The 14,029-nt window shown below is 48.5% G+C and overlaps 1 protein-coding gene across 2 annotated transcripts in view; it reads left to right on the forward strand.

Annotated features, from left to right (window-relative positions):
• Nucleotides 1–14,029, forward strand: part of SNTA1 (syntrophin alpha 1) — a 26,579-nt gene continuing 12,550 nt past the window's right edge. Inside the window, exons 1-2 of one of the 2 annotated variants that reach the window (XM_045162650.1) lie at nucleotides 1–451; nucleotides 3,413–3,598. In XM_045162650.1, the coding sequence (XP_045018585.1) occupies nucleotides 142–451; nucleotides 3,413–3,598 (496 nt within the window). In that variant the 5' untranslated portion in view covers nucleotides 1–141. The remainder of the gene's footprint in view (nucleotides 452–3,412; nucleotides 3,599–14,029) is intronic. The other variant, XM_045162651.1, reaches the window with a different exon arrangement.

Consider the following 14,029-nt stretch of genomic DNA (forward strand, 5'->3'; position numbering starts at 1 on the left):
GCTCCACCCCCGCGGCCTGGGGTAGGGTGGCGGCTGGCCCAGCTGGGCCCCCGCTGCCCTCAGCTCTGGGCGCTGGGTCGGAGCGGGCCGGGCACTGCGGGGGCAGGGCGAGCGCGGCGGCCCGGGGGCTCGGAGGCGAAGATGGCGTCAGGCAGGCGAGCCCCGCGCACCGGGCTGCTGGAACTGCGCGCCGGGACAGGCTCGGGGGCTGGCGGCGAGCGGTGGCAGCGGGTGCTGCTCAGTCTAGAGGAGGACGCGCTGACCGTGAGCCCCGCCGACGGCGAGCCCGGACCGGAGCCCGGTGCCCAGCGGGAGCCGGAGCCCGCGCAGCTCAACGGCGCCGCCGAACCTGGCGCCGCGTCCCCGCCGCTGCCGGAGGCGCTGCTGCTCCAGCCGCGTCGCGTGACTGTGCGCAAGGCCGACGCCGGCGGGCTGGGTATCAGCATCAAAGGTGGGCGCGGGGGCACCGAGGGCACGGGTCTTGGTGTCTGTGGGACCGCTAAGGCGCAGGGATCGCGGGGGCTGGCAGCGTATTGAGGACGTGGAGTTGGTGGACTTCTGTCCGGGGTAACGGCGTCTGGGAGGACAGAACCGAGGGCACCAGAGCACCAAGGTCGGAGAGGGCTTTGAGGTCTCAGTCAGAAGGCACAGGTGTGGACGGCTTTGGGGGCACGCCAAGGACAAGTGGGTGGGGAGTTGTGTGCCGAGGCAAAGAGGTCTGAGACTGATTGCCTCTCAGGAGTTGCATGGGTATCAAGGACAAGAGGGACCCCAGGAGAGCAAAGGATAGAGAAGGGAGACTGAGGCCTGGGGTGCTACTAGGGAAAGGAAGAGGAAGTCTTCAAGATACGGTCAAAGTAGAAGGGAAGGAGGGGTAAGGTCTGGAGTGGGAAGCATGGCTAGGATGGCGACTAGGTGGAGGTGCCAACTGGGCTGGGCTCACAGACAGGGGGCCGGAAAGGACCTGGGAATCTGAGCACCTAGGAAACCTGTATGTGTGGGTGAAGAGTCCTAAGTGTCCACCATCACAGGACTGAGATGGGCTTTCAGCCCCCAGCACTGACAGCTTTCTTTAAGGTGCAACCCAGACTGAAGTCCAGAATCACCTGTGTGAACTTGTGTGGTAAGATCCCATAGACTGTAGCTTGGTAGGCTCCTCTGTCCATGAGATTCTCCAGGCTAGGATACTGGGTTGCCATTTCCTCCTGCAGGGGATCTTCCAAACCAGGGATAAAACCCACGTCTCTCATGTCTGCTGCATTGGCAAGCGGGTTCTTTACCGCTAGTGCCACCTGGGAAGCCCTTTCCCATCTCTGGCCCTGAGAGTAGTGATAGAATTGGGATATTTCTATGAAAATAGGTGTCCAAAATACTCACTCTGCCAACACATAATAGGTGCCTAGATAGTTATTGCTGTTAGATGAGAGGAAAAATGAAGGTCAGGAAAGACTCCCAGAGTAACTAATCTGGTGCTGAAAAGTCTGCACACCCCAGCCGCTGCGTTCACCATTCCTTCCTGAGGGGGTGGGGATGGTGGTGACTTGGCTACCACTCTGTGCTGAGTGCTATGCCCAGTACTCTAGGCTCAGGAGCCACTTCATCCTGGCAACAAGTACTAAAAGATAGGAAGTATAATCTTCATTTAGCAGGTGAGGAAACTGAAAAGTAAAAGTAAAATGAAAAGGAAACTGAAAAAAAAAAATGAAGAGGAAAAGTAAAAAACTGGAAAAAAAAATGAAAAGTAAAAGTAAAATGATTTTCCTAGGATCACACAGTCAGTGAGCAACAGAGCTGGGATTTGAACCTCAATTATCAAGCCGCTAAAGAGTGTTCAGAGAGGTTGATTTTTCCCCAGGAAAGGGCAAACTTCCATGCAACCAACCAAAGGGATCTAAAAGCGGGGTAATGAGAAAGCCAGGGAGTGGACACCTGTTTTGCCCTCAAACACCAGCATGGGATAGGGCCACAGATCAATGCAGAAATTGTACACTCTGTGTTAAAGCAGGAAGGAACTTAATGTTCATATAGCGTTCCATTTTGTAGATAGACTGAGTCTTGGAGAGGAAGAGGACTTTTCAAGGTCACATAAAGTTACTCCCTAGCTTCATACTCCCAGGTGGGGGTAAAGGGACTTTTAGGAGGTGTCGGGGAATACCAGCTCCATTCAATTCTTTATGGATGGAGACTGGACTCCTGTTGGTGTGTTGACCTCTCCTTTAGGGTCCAGCCCAGCCCGAGGCATCGAGGAATGGCCATGGATTCAAACTGACTTGAAGTCCCTAGTTTCAGGTGGAAGAGGGCAGATAGATACTGGGTTGGCCAAAAAGTTCATTCGGGGTTTTCCATATCATCTTATAGAAAAACTTGAATGAACATTTTGGCCAACTCAATTTAAATAGACACTCCTTCCTTTCCTAGGCTTCAAGCTCTGTGCACTGCAGTGAGCAAACTGCTGGGCCTATGTGGGGGTCCAGAGAGGCATTCCAGTCCTACTTCTGCCACCAGTCTGTTGAGTGACCTTGAAATTATGACCTCCTCTCCCTGGGCCACTTGTTCCTCATCTGTGAGGATGGAGCAATAGTGTGGTATCTGAAGGCCTGACTTGCAGCCTACCAGAGGGTTAAGAGTGTTGGTTCTGGAGCCTGGAGATCTAGGTTCAGATATTGTCTTTGCCACTAATTAGCTGGGTGACCTTGGACAAGGGGTTTCTCTCCACACTTCAACCTTCCCAATAGGAATCTGAGCATGCCTGTGTGATTGGGTGTTGTGAAGATGCAATGAGACAAGATTGAAAGCATTTAACATGGTGCTTGGCATTTGGTATGTGGAACTAATGTGAACTGTTTTCACTGTTTATTATTTTAAAAGGACATTCAAGAGCTTATAAATAAAGCAACATGGTAAAATGTATTAATATTTGATTTTTTTGTCTTTTTGCATCAGAGATGCAATTCAGATAGGCTTTTGAAATCTCTAGACTTTAAAGCCCTGGTTTCCATGCTGAGACCTAGGTTGTGAAGCTTTCAGCTTTGTGGCCATAGCAGTAACTGACTTCTATCTTTATTCTCGATTAGAGGTTATCAGTGAGTTTCCCCATTATGGGAAACTCACTTAAAATAAAAAATAAGAAGTTATTGAAGCATCTTGTAAGTTCTTCAAACACTGGTGACCACCCAAAGCACTTACCCAAAAGATCCATTATAACATTATAAATTTAGAAAATGTCTTTTAGGTATCATTAGTGCCCCAAACTTCTAAGGCTCTTTTCTGAGATTCTCTTTGCCCCACACTGCCGCTTTCCCAGTACTGGGCTGGACACAGTGGGAGACCTTCAGAAATAATTTTGCCTTGTTGTGACTTGCAAGTGTTGGAGTGTCTGCCTCAATTTCTTCCTCTTTCTGTGCTTGTCCAGGGGGCCGAGAGAACAAGATGCCTATTCTTATCTCCAAGATCTTCAAGGGCCTGGCAGCTGACCAGACGGAGGCCCTCTTCGTGGGGGATGCCATCCTGTCCGTAAATGGGGAGGACCTTTCCTCTGCCACCCATGACGAGGCGGTGCAAGTCCTAAAGAAGACAGGCAAAGAGGTGGTGCTGGAGGGTAAGCACTGAGGACCCAGGGGTGTTCAGTTCTTCCCTACAACCCCCCAGGCCTCAACCAGTGGGGTCTGGGAGGTGGGCAGGGTTGAAAACAGAAACAGAACTTGGAGACCTGCCTTGAGACATTGGTGTGGTGGGGATAGAGCTGCTTCAGAGACAGGCAGATCTGGACTTCATTTCCTCTCTCCCACTCCCTAGTGTTTGACCTTGGATGAGTCACTTCATTTCCCTGAGCCTTAGTTTTCTCATCTGTAGGGCAGGGATATAACTTCTGCCTTGCTGGGTTGTGGGACTAGGATGAAAGGTCCATGGTAGGAACTGCCACTCGGTGAGTGACACAGGGGAAGAAACGGGTGGGGACTGGGGAAGGGGAGACTTAGAATCTTGCCTGAGAAACCAGGGGAGCTCTCAACTCTGAATCCTCCTATCACCCAGGAGCCCTAGAACCCTGCGACCCATCCTGCCTTGGGAGGATACTTGGCCTTTATGTAGCAGGACATTGGCTACTTCTAGCTAGGATCCAAGAGGAATGTGTTTTGGAGGGGAGGGAAACTTTGTGGCTCCCTGCCACTCTCCCCTCACCGTGTCGTCTTAGATGAGACCTTTGCTTTCTCCCGGCCTTGGTTTCCCGTCACTTGTTATAGTCTCTTGCTGGGGTGGTCCCGCTTCTGCCTTTTGCCATCTCTGTCAGGAGGTTTCTGCTTTGCTCAGCCCATTTGTCAAATTCTACCCTGTCAGTTCCGGAAACCATGGGGGCCCGAGGAATGTGTCTTTGGCTTCTGGCCCAGAACAGGCACAGGGAGGTGGCGGGGGTTGATGGAGAATGCCATGGCCAACAAAGCTGCTGCACTGAGGCCCAGGCTCAGGTCCTGAGAGGTTGCCAAAGATGTCTCCAAGAGGCCACAGAAACCAACAGGCTCTGGATGCCTGGGTGATCTTTGGCATTCTTATGGCCCTGACCTCGATTCTCTCTCATTTCATTTTATTTTATTTTTACAGTTTATTATTTATTTAAATGTACTGTGTGTCTATTCAAATGCTGTTGTTGCATTTTTAAATATACACTTAAAGCTGCCTCTGCGGGATTGATCCCTGAAAGCTTAAGGATATCAATCATATTTTAACAGCAAAGTTAAATAACGAGATCACACATAAAGGAGATGGATATAGGAGACTTTCTTTCCACATGCCTCATCACTTTGATATTTATAGCCAGTAATGCAGTTTGAAATAGTTGAAATTCATCAAAATGTCATATTTCGGTTGACTTGAAAAGCTCTTTTAGTCTCTGCTGTTTGAAAATTTAGCTCATAGATGGTAAGATTTCTACTGTAGACACATCTCTAATCTACACTGAGGTCCCCCTCCCCTCCTCATCTTTAGGTAGAGAATGTCTCTTTCTGGGTTCTTAGTGTGGATCATTCTGAGAAGGCAGTGTCTCTGAGTGTTAGACATTTGAAGCATTTCCTGGTATTGGGGCTAATACCCAAGCCTCTGACACCTCATTCATTCCATTCCTTCCTCATTAAAGCCAAGATGCCTTTCCAGAGACCTACTATGTACCCGATGTGCAGAGCATTGGGGTAGAAGGTAAACTGGACCCAGGGCCTGCCTAAAAGAGCCCTCTATTGAATGGGGGGACAAAACATGAACACTGTCTAAAAATGGAATGACAGAGGATGAGATGGTTGGATGGCACCACCGACTTGATGGACATGAATTTGAGCAAGCTCCAGGAGTTGGTGATGGACAGGGAAGCCTGGTGTGCTGCAGTCCATGGGGTCGCAAAGGGTTGGACACGACTGAATGACGGAACTGATTCCACACAAGCCATTTAAAAATCAGCATCTACGATCCTGTCTGCTCTGTAATTAATCTGGTCTTGGGCAAGACCCTCATCTTCTCTGGGCCTCAGATCTCATATCTGCTGGGGTTGAGCTAGATTAGAGATACTCAACAGCTTTCATTCTGAGTGTCAGTTTCCTTGGTGGCTCCTGGGAGTTCCATATTTGGAAACACTGGGAAGTCTTATCTGAACTCAGCAGAAAGGAGCTAGAATTGATTTGCAATGTTTAGTGCAGATAGAGAAGGGAAGAGATATAGTATACATACTGTCCCAGGACTGAGGGTCTCTGGAACTTGTGTTCTCTAAAACTTTTCTCTGGGCAAGATCTTTCCTTGGCAAGCCCTGCTGCAGGCTGTTGGGTGGAGCTGGCCTGCCTCTTGCCAGCATAGGATTTGGCACATAGTAGGCTGGAGAAGGGGATGGCTACCCACTCCTGTTTTCTTGCCTGGAGAAAACAGACACGGACAGAGGAGCCTGGCAGGCTACAGTCCATGGGGTTGCAAAGAGTCAGACTAATATTTTCACTTTTTTCTGTTAGTAACTCCTCTCCTGTCCCATCACATTTACATAGAATTGGTATTATTTTCTGCTTAAATGTTTGGTAGCAGTCTCCAGCAGAGAAGGCGATGGCACCCCACTCCAGTACTCTTGCCTGGAAAATCCCATGGACAGAGGAGCCTGGTAGGCTGTAGTCCATGGGGTTGCAAAGAGTCGGACACAACTGAAGCGACTTAGCAGCAGCAGCAGCAGTCTCCAGGGAAGTTACCCTTATAGAAAAGTTTTTTTTTCCCCCCACACTTTGCGACATATAAGATCTTAGTTCCCTGCTGCTGCTGCTAAGTTGCTTCAGTCGTGTCCAACTCTGTGCGACCCCATAGACGGCAGCCCACCAGGCTCCCCCATCCCTGGGATTCTCCAGGCAAGAACACTGGAGTGGGTTGCCATTTCCTTCTCCAATGCATGAAAATGAAAAGTGAAAGTGAAGTCACTCAGTCATGTCCAACTCTGTGTGACCCCATAGACAGCAGCCCACCAGGCTCCTCCGCCAAGGATCAAACCCAGACCCCCTGCAGTGGAAGTGCAGAGTCCTAACCACTGGATCGTCAGGAAAATCATGATGTTTTTAATAAGACAATTTAGATGCTCTATGTTTTCCTTGAATGTGTTTTGGTAGTTTATGTCTTACAAGGAATTTGTCCATTTCATTTAAGCTGCCAAATTTCTTGGCATAAAGTTGTTTATAATCTTCGCGTATTTTTCCTCCCTTTTGGATGAAAGCGCTCTCCTGCTTTCTCTTTCTCTCCTCCTCCCTTTATACTGCTCTACTCAGTGGTTTCAACGGGATTCTGTCTCATGGAGCAGATAGCTAAGCAAACCTACCAGATCACCATCTTGTCATGGGTGCTGAGATGGAGTCTGCCTAAAGGTGGGAGGAAGCAGTCGTCTTCTCTCTCTAAATGGTCAGGAACGACTTCCTGGAGGAGGGATGCTGGCAACTTATGAACAATAAGCAGAGATGGGAATGGGGTAGAGAAAGGGCATTCCAGGAATGGAAGTTGTCTGAGCAAAAGGGAAGGGTGAAATGACTTGACTTACCTGGGGAACTGCCTGGGAAGTAATTCAGCTTTATCTGAGCTTAGGTGTGAGGAAGCGGGTGGAGAAAGAGGAGGCTATTCAGATTGACAGATCCTGCAGGGCCTTGAGTGCCAGAATAAAGGAATTTGGAGGGAAACAGAGAGCTGTTTCAAGGGTTTTTCAGCAGGGGCTCACATGGTCAGCTTTGGGCTTTACAGCATCAACCCGGTTTGGAAGGAGGCAACAATAGATGCAGAACGGCAGCAAGGAGGGACTTCCCTGGCAGTCCAGTGGTTAAAAATCCACCTTCCAGTGCAGGGGATGTGGGTTCAATCCCTGGTCAGGGAATTAAGATCCCACATACCCGGAGCAACTAAACCTGTGCGCGGCAACTTCTGAGCCTGCGTGCTGCAACAAGAGTGTGCACCGAATGAAAGATCCCTCACGATGCGGTGAAGATTCAGTGGGCCCCAACTAAGATCCGAGACAGCCAAAGAAATAAATATTAAAAGAGAAAAGAATGGCAGCAAGGAGGCTGGGGCCATGAGCAGAAGGGAGATCATGATGGTTTGACCTAAGCAGGCTTGGATAAAAGAAGAGTCTCGAGGTTGTGGGGCTTCCCAACTGGCTCAGCATTAAAAAAACCACCTGTGAATGCAGAAGCCTCAGGAGGCCGAGTCTTTGATCCTTGGGTCGGGAAGATCCCCTGGATGAGGGCATGGCAACCCACTCCAGTATTCTTGCCTGGAGAATCCCATGGACAGAGGAGCCTGGCAGGCTACAGTCCATGGGGTCGCAAAGAGATGGACATGACTGAGCACGCACACATGCACTTGATGTTGTAGCCTTCTTGTTAGTTTTTTTTTTTTTTTTCCCCAGATTTTTCTTAGTTGAAGTCTGTCTCAGCTGCTGTCCAGTAGGCTTGTAGAAGGAGATAATTCCACCCAAGGCAGCAAAGGGCTGGGGCCGAGAACTGGGGTCGAGAATCTTTGAATTGCACGGGTGATCTGAAGAGCCTGGAAGATGTGAGGAAGCTAAGATGCTGGGTTGTGGCTGGTCCTTGAGACTTGGGGGAGTTTGTGGAGAACAGGCAGCTGCCCCAGTCTGGAACCAGAGCTCCTAGAAGCCTCTCTGGGCCTAGGTTCCTCCCCAGCACCCAATCAGTGATCACATTGTTCAGAATTTCCCCGCCCTCATCCCACTTCTTAAGGCCACCTCCAAGGAGCCAAGGGCTTCCCTGATAGCTCAGTTGGTAAAGAATCCGCCTGCAATGCAGGAGACCCAGGTTTGATTCCTGGGTTGGGAAGATCCCCTGGAGAAGGGATAGGCTACCCACTCCAGTATTCTGGCCTGGAGAATTCCATGGACTGTATAGTCCATGGGGTCGCAAAGAGTCGGACACGACTGAGCGACTTTCACTTTCACTTTCCAAGGAGCCACGGCCTATCCTTTGGATGTGAACTTGGCAGGGTAGCAGGGCATCTTTCCTGAGGTCTGGGGCTTGGTGAGTACAGAGCTGTCTGAGAACATCCTAGAAAGAAAACTGTTACTGGCAAACTGCTGTTGCCAGCCAGAACCCTATACCCCCGACCTAAGGGACTCAGCAACCCCAGCGTGCCTTCTGGACCTTTTCTTCTTGAGGTCAGGATTTTGCACAAGTGTCTTGAGCCTATTCTCAGTTCCAGGGATGTGTTTGTGACCAGAGTCTGGGCCCAAGCTGGCAGCCAGTTACTCGTCTGTCTGCTTCTTAGAGAGGCCCATTGTGTGCACGGATCTGGAGCCAGGCCCTTGGAGACTGTGCCTGGAGGAAAAGGGAGGGATGGTCAAATGCCTCCACTCCCTCCACAGCCCCCTAGCAAGGCTGGCAACAGGGAGCCTTTGATGCATTAAAAAATAATGCTAAAGGACAAAAATGGATAAAGTCAATTTTGGTACTTTGTACAAAGAAGAGAAGGTTCATCTCTCATAAAGGTCAGGCTTTTAAAAGATACAGGCAGAGAATAGTATGTACATAAAAATACAAAGAATAGTAGGAATTTCTATAATCTCCATTTTACAGACAAAGTCACCAAGATTTGTTAAAAATAAGTAACTTCCTTCAAGTCATACAACTAATAAATTGGCAGACTCGGAATTCAGACCTAAGGACTTCCCTGGCATTCTGGTAGTTAAGACTGTGTGCTTTTTGCAAGGGGCAGGGGTTCAATCCCTGATCAGGGAACTAAGATTCTGCATGCTGTGCGGTACAACAACAAAAAAGAATTCAAACCTAGGTTTCTCTGACTGCAGAGGCCACTGTTGACCCTGCCTTGGATAATACCCACTTCTCATGGTAGTTTGCAAGATTAAGAAATAATGCATGTTATGTGCTGAGGCCAGTGTGTATAAGTAGGCACTCATTTATGTTTATTTTGTTTGCTATTTATAAGGATGAGACAGTGCATTTGAAGTTTATGGCACGGTATCTTCCACATGGTAAGCATTTGATCAATGTCAACCTTTGTCATCATCGTATCAGCAGCAGCAATTTTTGTTTTCTCCAGTAAACTTGAAGGTCTCTGAGGGCAGGAATCATGTGTAGTTTGTCTCAGATCCCCAGGCCTGGCGCCAAGCCTAGATGCTGGTGAGTTTGGGGGAAGTGATCCCTAGGAGGGGACATCTCTGACTCTTTCTACTTTGCCTTTAACCTGCTCAATTGCAGTTGACTTTCGTAAATGTTTAAAAGGGGGTTCCAGGCTCATGCTGGATTTGACTGACTCCTGAGAGTTTCCGTTATGAGTCCTCAGAACTCCAAAACCAGGTCCCTGCCAGCCCATCCTCTGGCAGATGGGTACTGCCTGATATCCTGCCTGAAATTTGGCTCCATATATCACCACTGTCAAAAGTGGGATGTTGTTAACCGATGCAGCTAATCTGAGGTCACCCTGTTCAGTTTAGGTGAGTGTAGCTGTGCCTGAGAGGTGCCTGAGGGACTCTTGTCCTGGGAACAGAGGCGTGAATGAAGCCCTTGTCCAGTCCCTTCCATGACTGCAAAGACCTGTTGTTCTAATCATTGTTCTCAAGAAAACATTAATTTGGCTGTGCACATACATGGCTTAGGGCCATATGATTCCCCACAGACAAAACTTGGCTTAATCAGCTCTGGCCTGTTCCTTGGATCTTTGATTAAAATGCTTGTGGGACTCTGGGGGCAGGTTTTGGCCTCCATTTACAATATGAGCTGGTTGCTGATGGTAGCGGAGGGAATTCTAACAGTAATGATAAGAATGTTAATAATAGTGATGGTATGTCTGCTCTTTATTGAGCACCTACAATGTCCTGGATACTGTGCTAAATGCCTTCTGTATGTTTTCTCATTGGATCCTCAAAACCACCCCTATGATTCAAGGTACATCATTCATCTCATTGTACAAATAAGAATATTAAAACTTGTAGAGGTGAAGCTACTTGCCCAAAGTTACACAGAGGCAGAGATGGAATTTGAAGTTAGATCTGTCAGATGTCAAAGCCCATGTTCTTCAATGTTTATCCTGCACTGCAAGCCATGTCATCCATGTGAGACTCAGTTTACTCAATTTATTCAACTGTTAAATAGAACAGTTTAACAACGGATCAGTCTCATTGAATTGGTGTGGTTAAGTGATGATGTGTTAGTGAGATTTGAGCTTTCATGCTTGGTATATAGTAGATGCTTAATAAGTGCTTCTTTCTCCCACTACTAAGATCCTAGTAGGCTTCTTGAGTTGATGAGGGCCTTGTCTTTGAATCCTGGCTAAGATGGTTTGGAATGTGGTATATTTTTGAAAAATAGAATTTTAAAAATGTCAAAAATAATATACACCTAAATTAAAAAATGGAGAAGGAAATGGCAACCCACTCCAGTATTCTTGCCTGGTGAATTCCATGGACTGAGGAGCCAGGCAGGTCACAGTTCATGGGGTCGCAAAGAGTCGGACACGACTGAGTGAGTAAGCACAAATAAAAAAACCTCAGGAAAGTGCAAAGCAATTGTCTTCTCATAGATTAATGTTGCTGCTGCTGCTGCTGCTAAGTCGCTTCAGTCGTGTCCGACTCTGTGCGACCCCATAGATGGCAGTCCACTAGGCTCCTCTGTCCCTGGGATTCTCCAGGCAAGAATACTGGAGTGGGTTGCCATTTCCTTCTCCAATGCATGAAAGTGAAAAGTGAAAGTGAAGTCGCTCAGTCGTGTCTGACTCTCAGCGACCCCATGGACTGCAGCCCACCAGGCTCCCCTGTCCATGGGATTTCCCAGGCAAGAGCACTGGAGTGGTACCCATGGCTAATATTTTCAAACACTTCCAGAGAGAAGTTTCCATATTTGTTTTTATCATTGAGCAAGTTGAGGACCTCTTTCCAACTCAGCTCATGTAGCTGTTTCATTCTCTTTAATGGTTGCACAATATCCCATTATTGGGATTCAGATGTCCATTTAACCAATATAGCCTGAGCCCCTGTTCTATGCCAAGACTCGATGTAGGCACTGGGGACAGAGCTGTGAACAGGACTGAGTGATCTGCCAAAGAACTCACTTCTTGTATTTAGCAAGACCATATTCAAGAAATTCATGTTGTTTCTAGCTTCTTGCACCATAGACAATGCTGTCATGACCCCTTCATGCACCTGTGAACATTTATCTGAAGAGGATTCCTGGAAAGGGTATTGCGAGTTCAAAGTGTTCGTGTGCCTTTAGGATCTTGATAGATGGTGCCTCTTAAACTGCACATATAGGGCTTCCCAGGTGGCGCTAGTGGTAAAGAATCTGCCTGCCAATGCAGGAGACATAAGAGATGGGGGTTTGATCCCTGGGGTGGGAAGATCCCCTGGAGGAGGTCATGGCAACCCAGTCCAGTATTCTTGCCTGGAGAATCCCATGGATAGAGGAGCCTAGCAGGCTACAGCCTATAGGGTTGCAAAGAGTTGGACACGACTGCACAAGGGTGTGGAAGGTGAGATTTTTTTTCCCTAGAGTGTTGCCCCAGACAACCCAGGCAGCTCTGCTGCAGGGCCTGCCAATGACTGGGAACTATTCATAGTCCAGCCTTGCTGGACTAACAGGACCTCAAAGGTCATCCCTTCCCAAGGGATGTCACAATATCCTGACAGGTGGGCAGCCTGGACTTGAATCCTCACAATGCCCTACTTAGAAAGCTGGCATATTAGTGCCAATTATATAGGCAGGCAAACTGAGGCTCAGAGAGACATCGGGACTTGCCAAGGCCAGGATGCAAGTGATAGGATCTGGATTGAAATCTTTGTCTGTCACCTGTGTTCATCTTCTTATACTGTCATACTAAGAACAGCAGCAGAAATAATAACCAGCCACATTACGATTTGCTAAAGACCTGTTCTGTGCCAGGCAGGGCAAAGTGCTTTACAAGTGTTGGATCTCAGTATGCTAGAAGGTAGATATATTTTACTCTCATTTTAAAGATGCAGAAATAGAGGCTTACAGAAGTCAAGTCACTTGTTCAAAGTCACAGAACAGGGAAGTTAAACACAAGCCTGCATTACTTGAGAGCCCAATTCAATGTCTCTAGCCTGGGAAACCTCAGGATTGTCAATATTCGTTTATTTAATGTATTTCTTATTTACTGATTACCTGGATATGTCAGGTACTATACTAGATGCTGGGGATATCCTAATAAATAAAGAAAACAGGCCCCTGCTCTTGTGGAACCTACATTTTGTATTGAGGAGAGAAGCTGTTGACAGTAAGCAAGTGGATAGATAGATCATGTATTTTCAGGCAGGGGCAAGTAAGTGACCACCCACTGAACAGACAAGGAACAGTTTGAGCTTAGAGGACAGGCTTGAGCCAAGATTCAAAACCAAGACATTCAGTCATACACCTTTATTGAACACCAGGATATGCACTGGGTGTGCTGTGTTGAGCCAGAATGGATTTATCCCATTCTCTCTGCAACACATAGGTTCCCTCCCAATTGTCCTGGGCCAGGCAAAGGGTCCTGCCTTGTCTCTCTTCCTTGTGTTTCTTTACTTTTTTTTTTTGGCCATGTCATGTGTCTTGTAGGATCTCAGTTCCCCGACCAGGGATTGAACCCGAGCCACAGAAATGAAAGCCCAGAATCCTATCCACTAGGCTACCAGGGAACTCCCAGTTCTTGTGTTTCTTGTGGAATCTGTTCCTGGCTCCTTGGGGTCAGTGCTGGCTTCTCTTCTTGGCAGAGTTGGGAGTTGGGGCCTCTGGAAAGGGCAGGGTGTCCTGTGTGTGTCTGCTTCTGCTTCCCTGAGGAGGAAGGGCCCAAGTGTCACTGTTTACCAGGTTCCTGGGCCAGAGTTTGGCTGGAGAGGGTGTGGACACCAACTGGGTCTATACTTGGAGGCTCAAAGAATCCTGGCCACAGGGCCACGTTCTTGCCCTCAGCTCTCCAGGCCACTGCCTTTGGGCAGCCCCGCCCTGCTTGGTCGGGTGACTCAGGCAGAAATCAGAGACAGGGAGGAGACCTCAGAGCTGGGCTATTTACGGCCACACTCCAGGGCCCTCAGGACCCCACCCCCACCCTGGGATGGGCCAGTTGGTTTGTGAAATGCCAGCCCGGTTTCAGACATCAGCTGGTGTGCTGTCCATTTATAGTGTGTTCCTGTGGGCAAGGAAAAGGAGGACCCACTTCCAGGATGGCCTGAGCGAGCAAGGCCTCTAGCAGTTTCTTTGGTTGCAAAACTGACAAATGTCCATTTGCTGAGTACATAGCGTCAGAGATCCCTGCCGAATTCTAGGGATACAGAGACCAGTCAGTCAAGGTCCCTGCCTTTCCAGTGCTCTCAGCCTGGAGAAGGATACAGATTCCCACATGGACATATAGGGAAGTGGGGTCTAGGGACCTGCAGAGGTGGTGGGTGTGCAGGATCTAGTGGACATCTGGGAAGGTTTTCTTGAGGGGCAATGTCTGGGCTGAGCTGGGACCTCCTGGGCTGTGGCAACTTCTCCTCGTTGAATGAATCTTTTCTGTCCTGGCATTCATTTCTCCA

This window comes from Bubalus bubalis, chromosome 14, assembly GCF_019923935.1.
Source record: "Bubalus bubalis isolate 160015118507 breed Murrah chromosome 14, NDDB_SH_1, whole genome shotgun sequence".
NCBI classification, from domain to species: domain Eukaryota; kingdom Metazoa; phylum Chordata; class Mammalia; order Artiodactyla; family Bovidae; genus Bubalus; species Bubalus bubalis.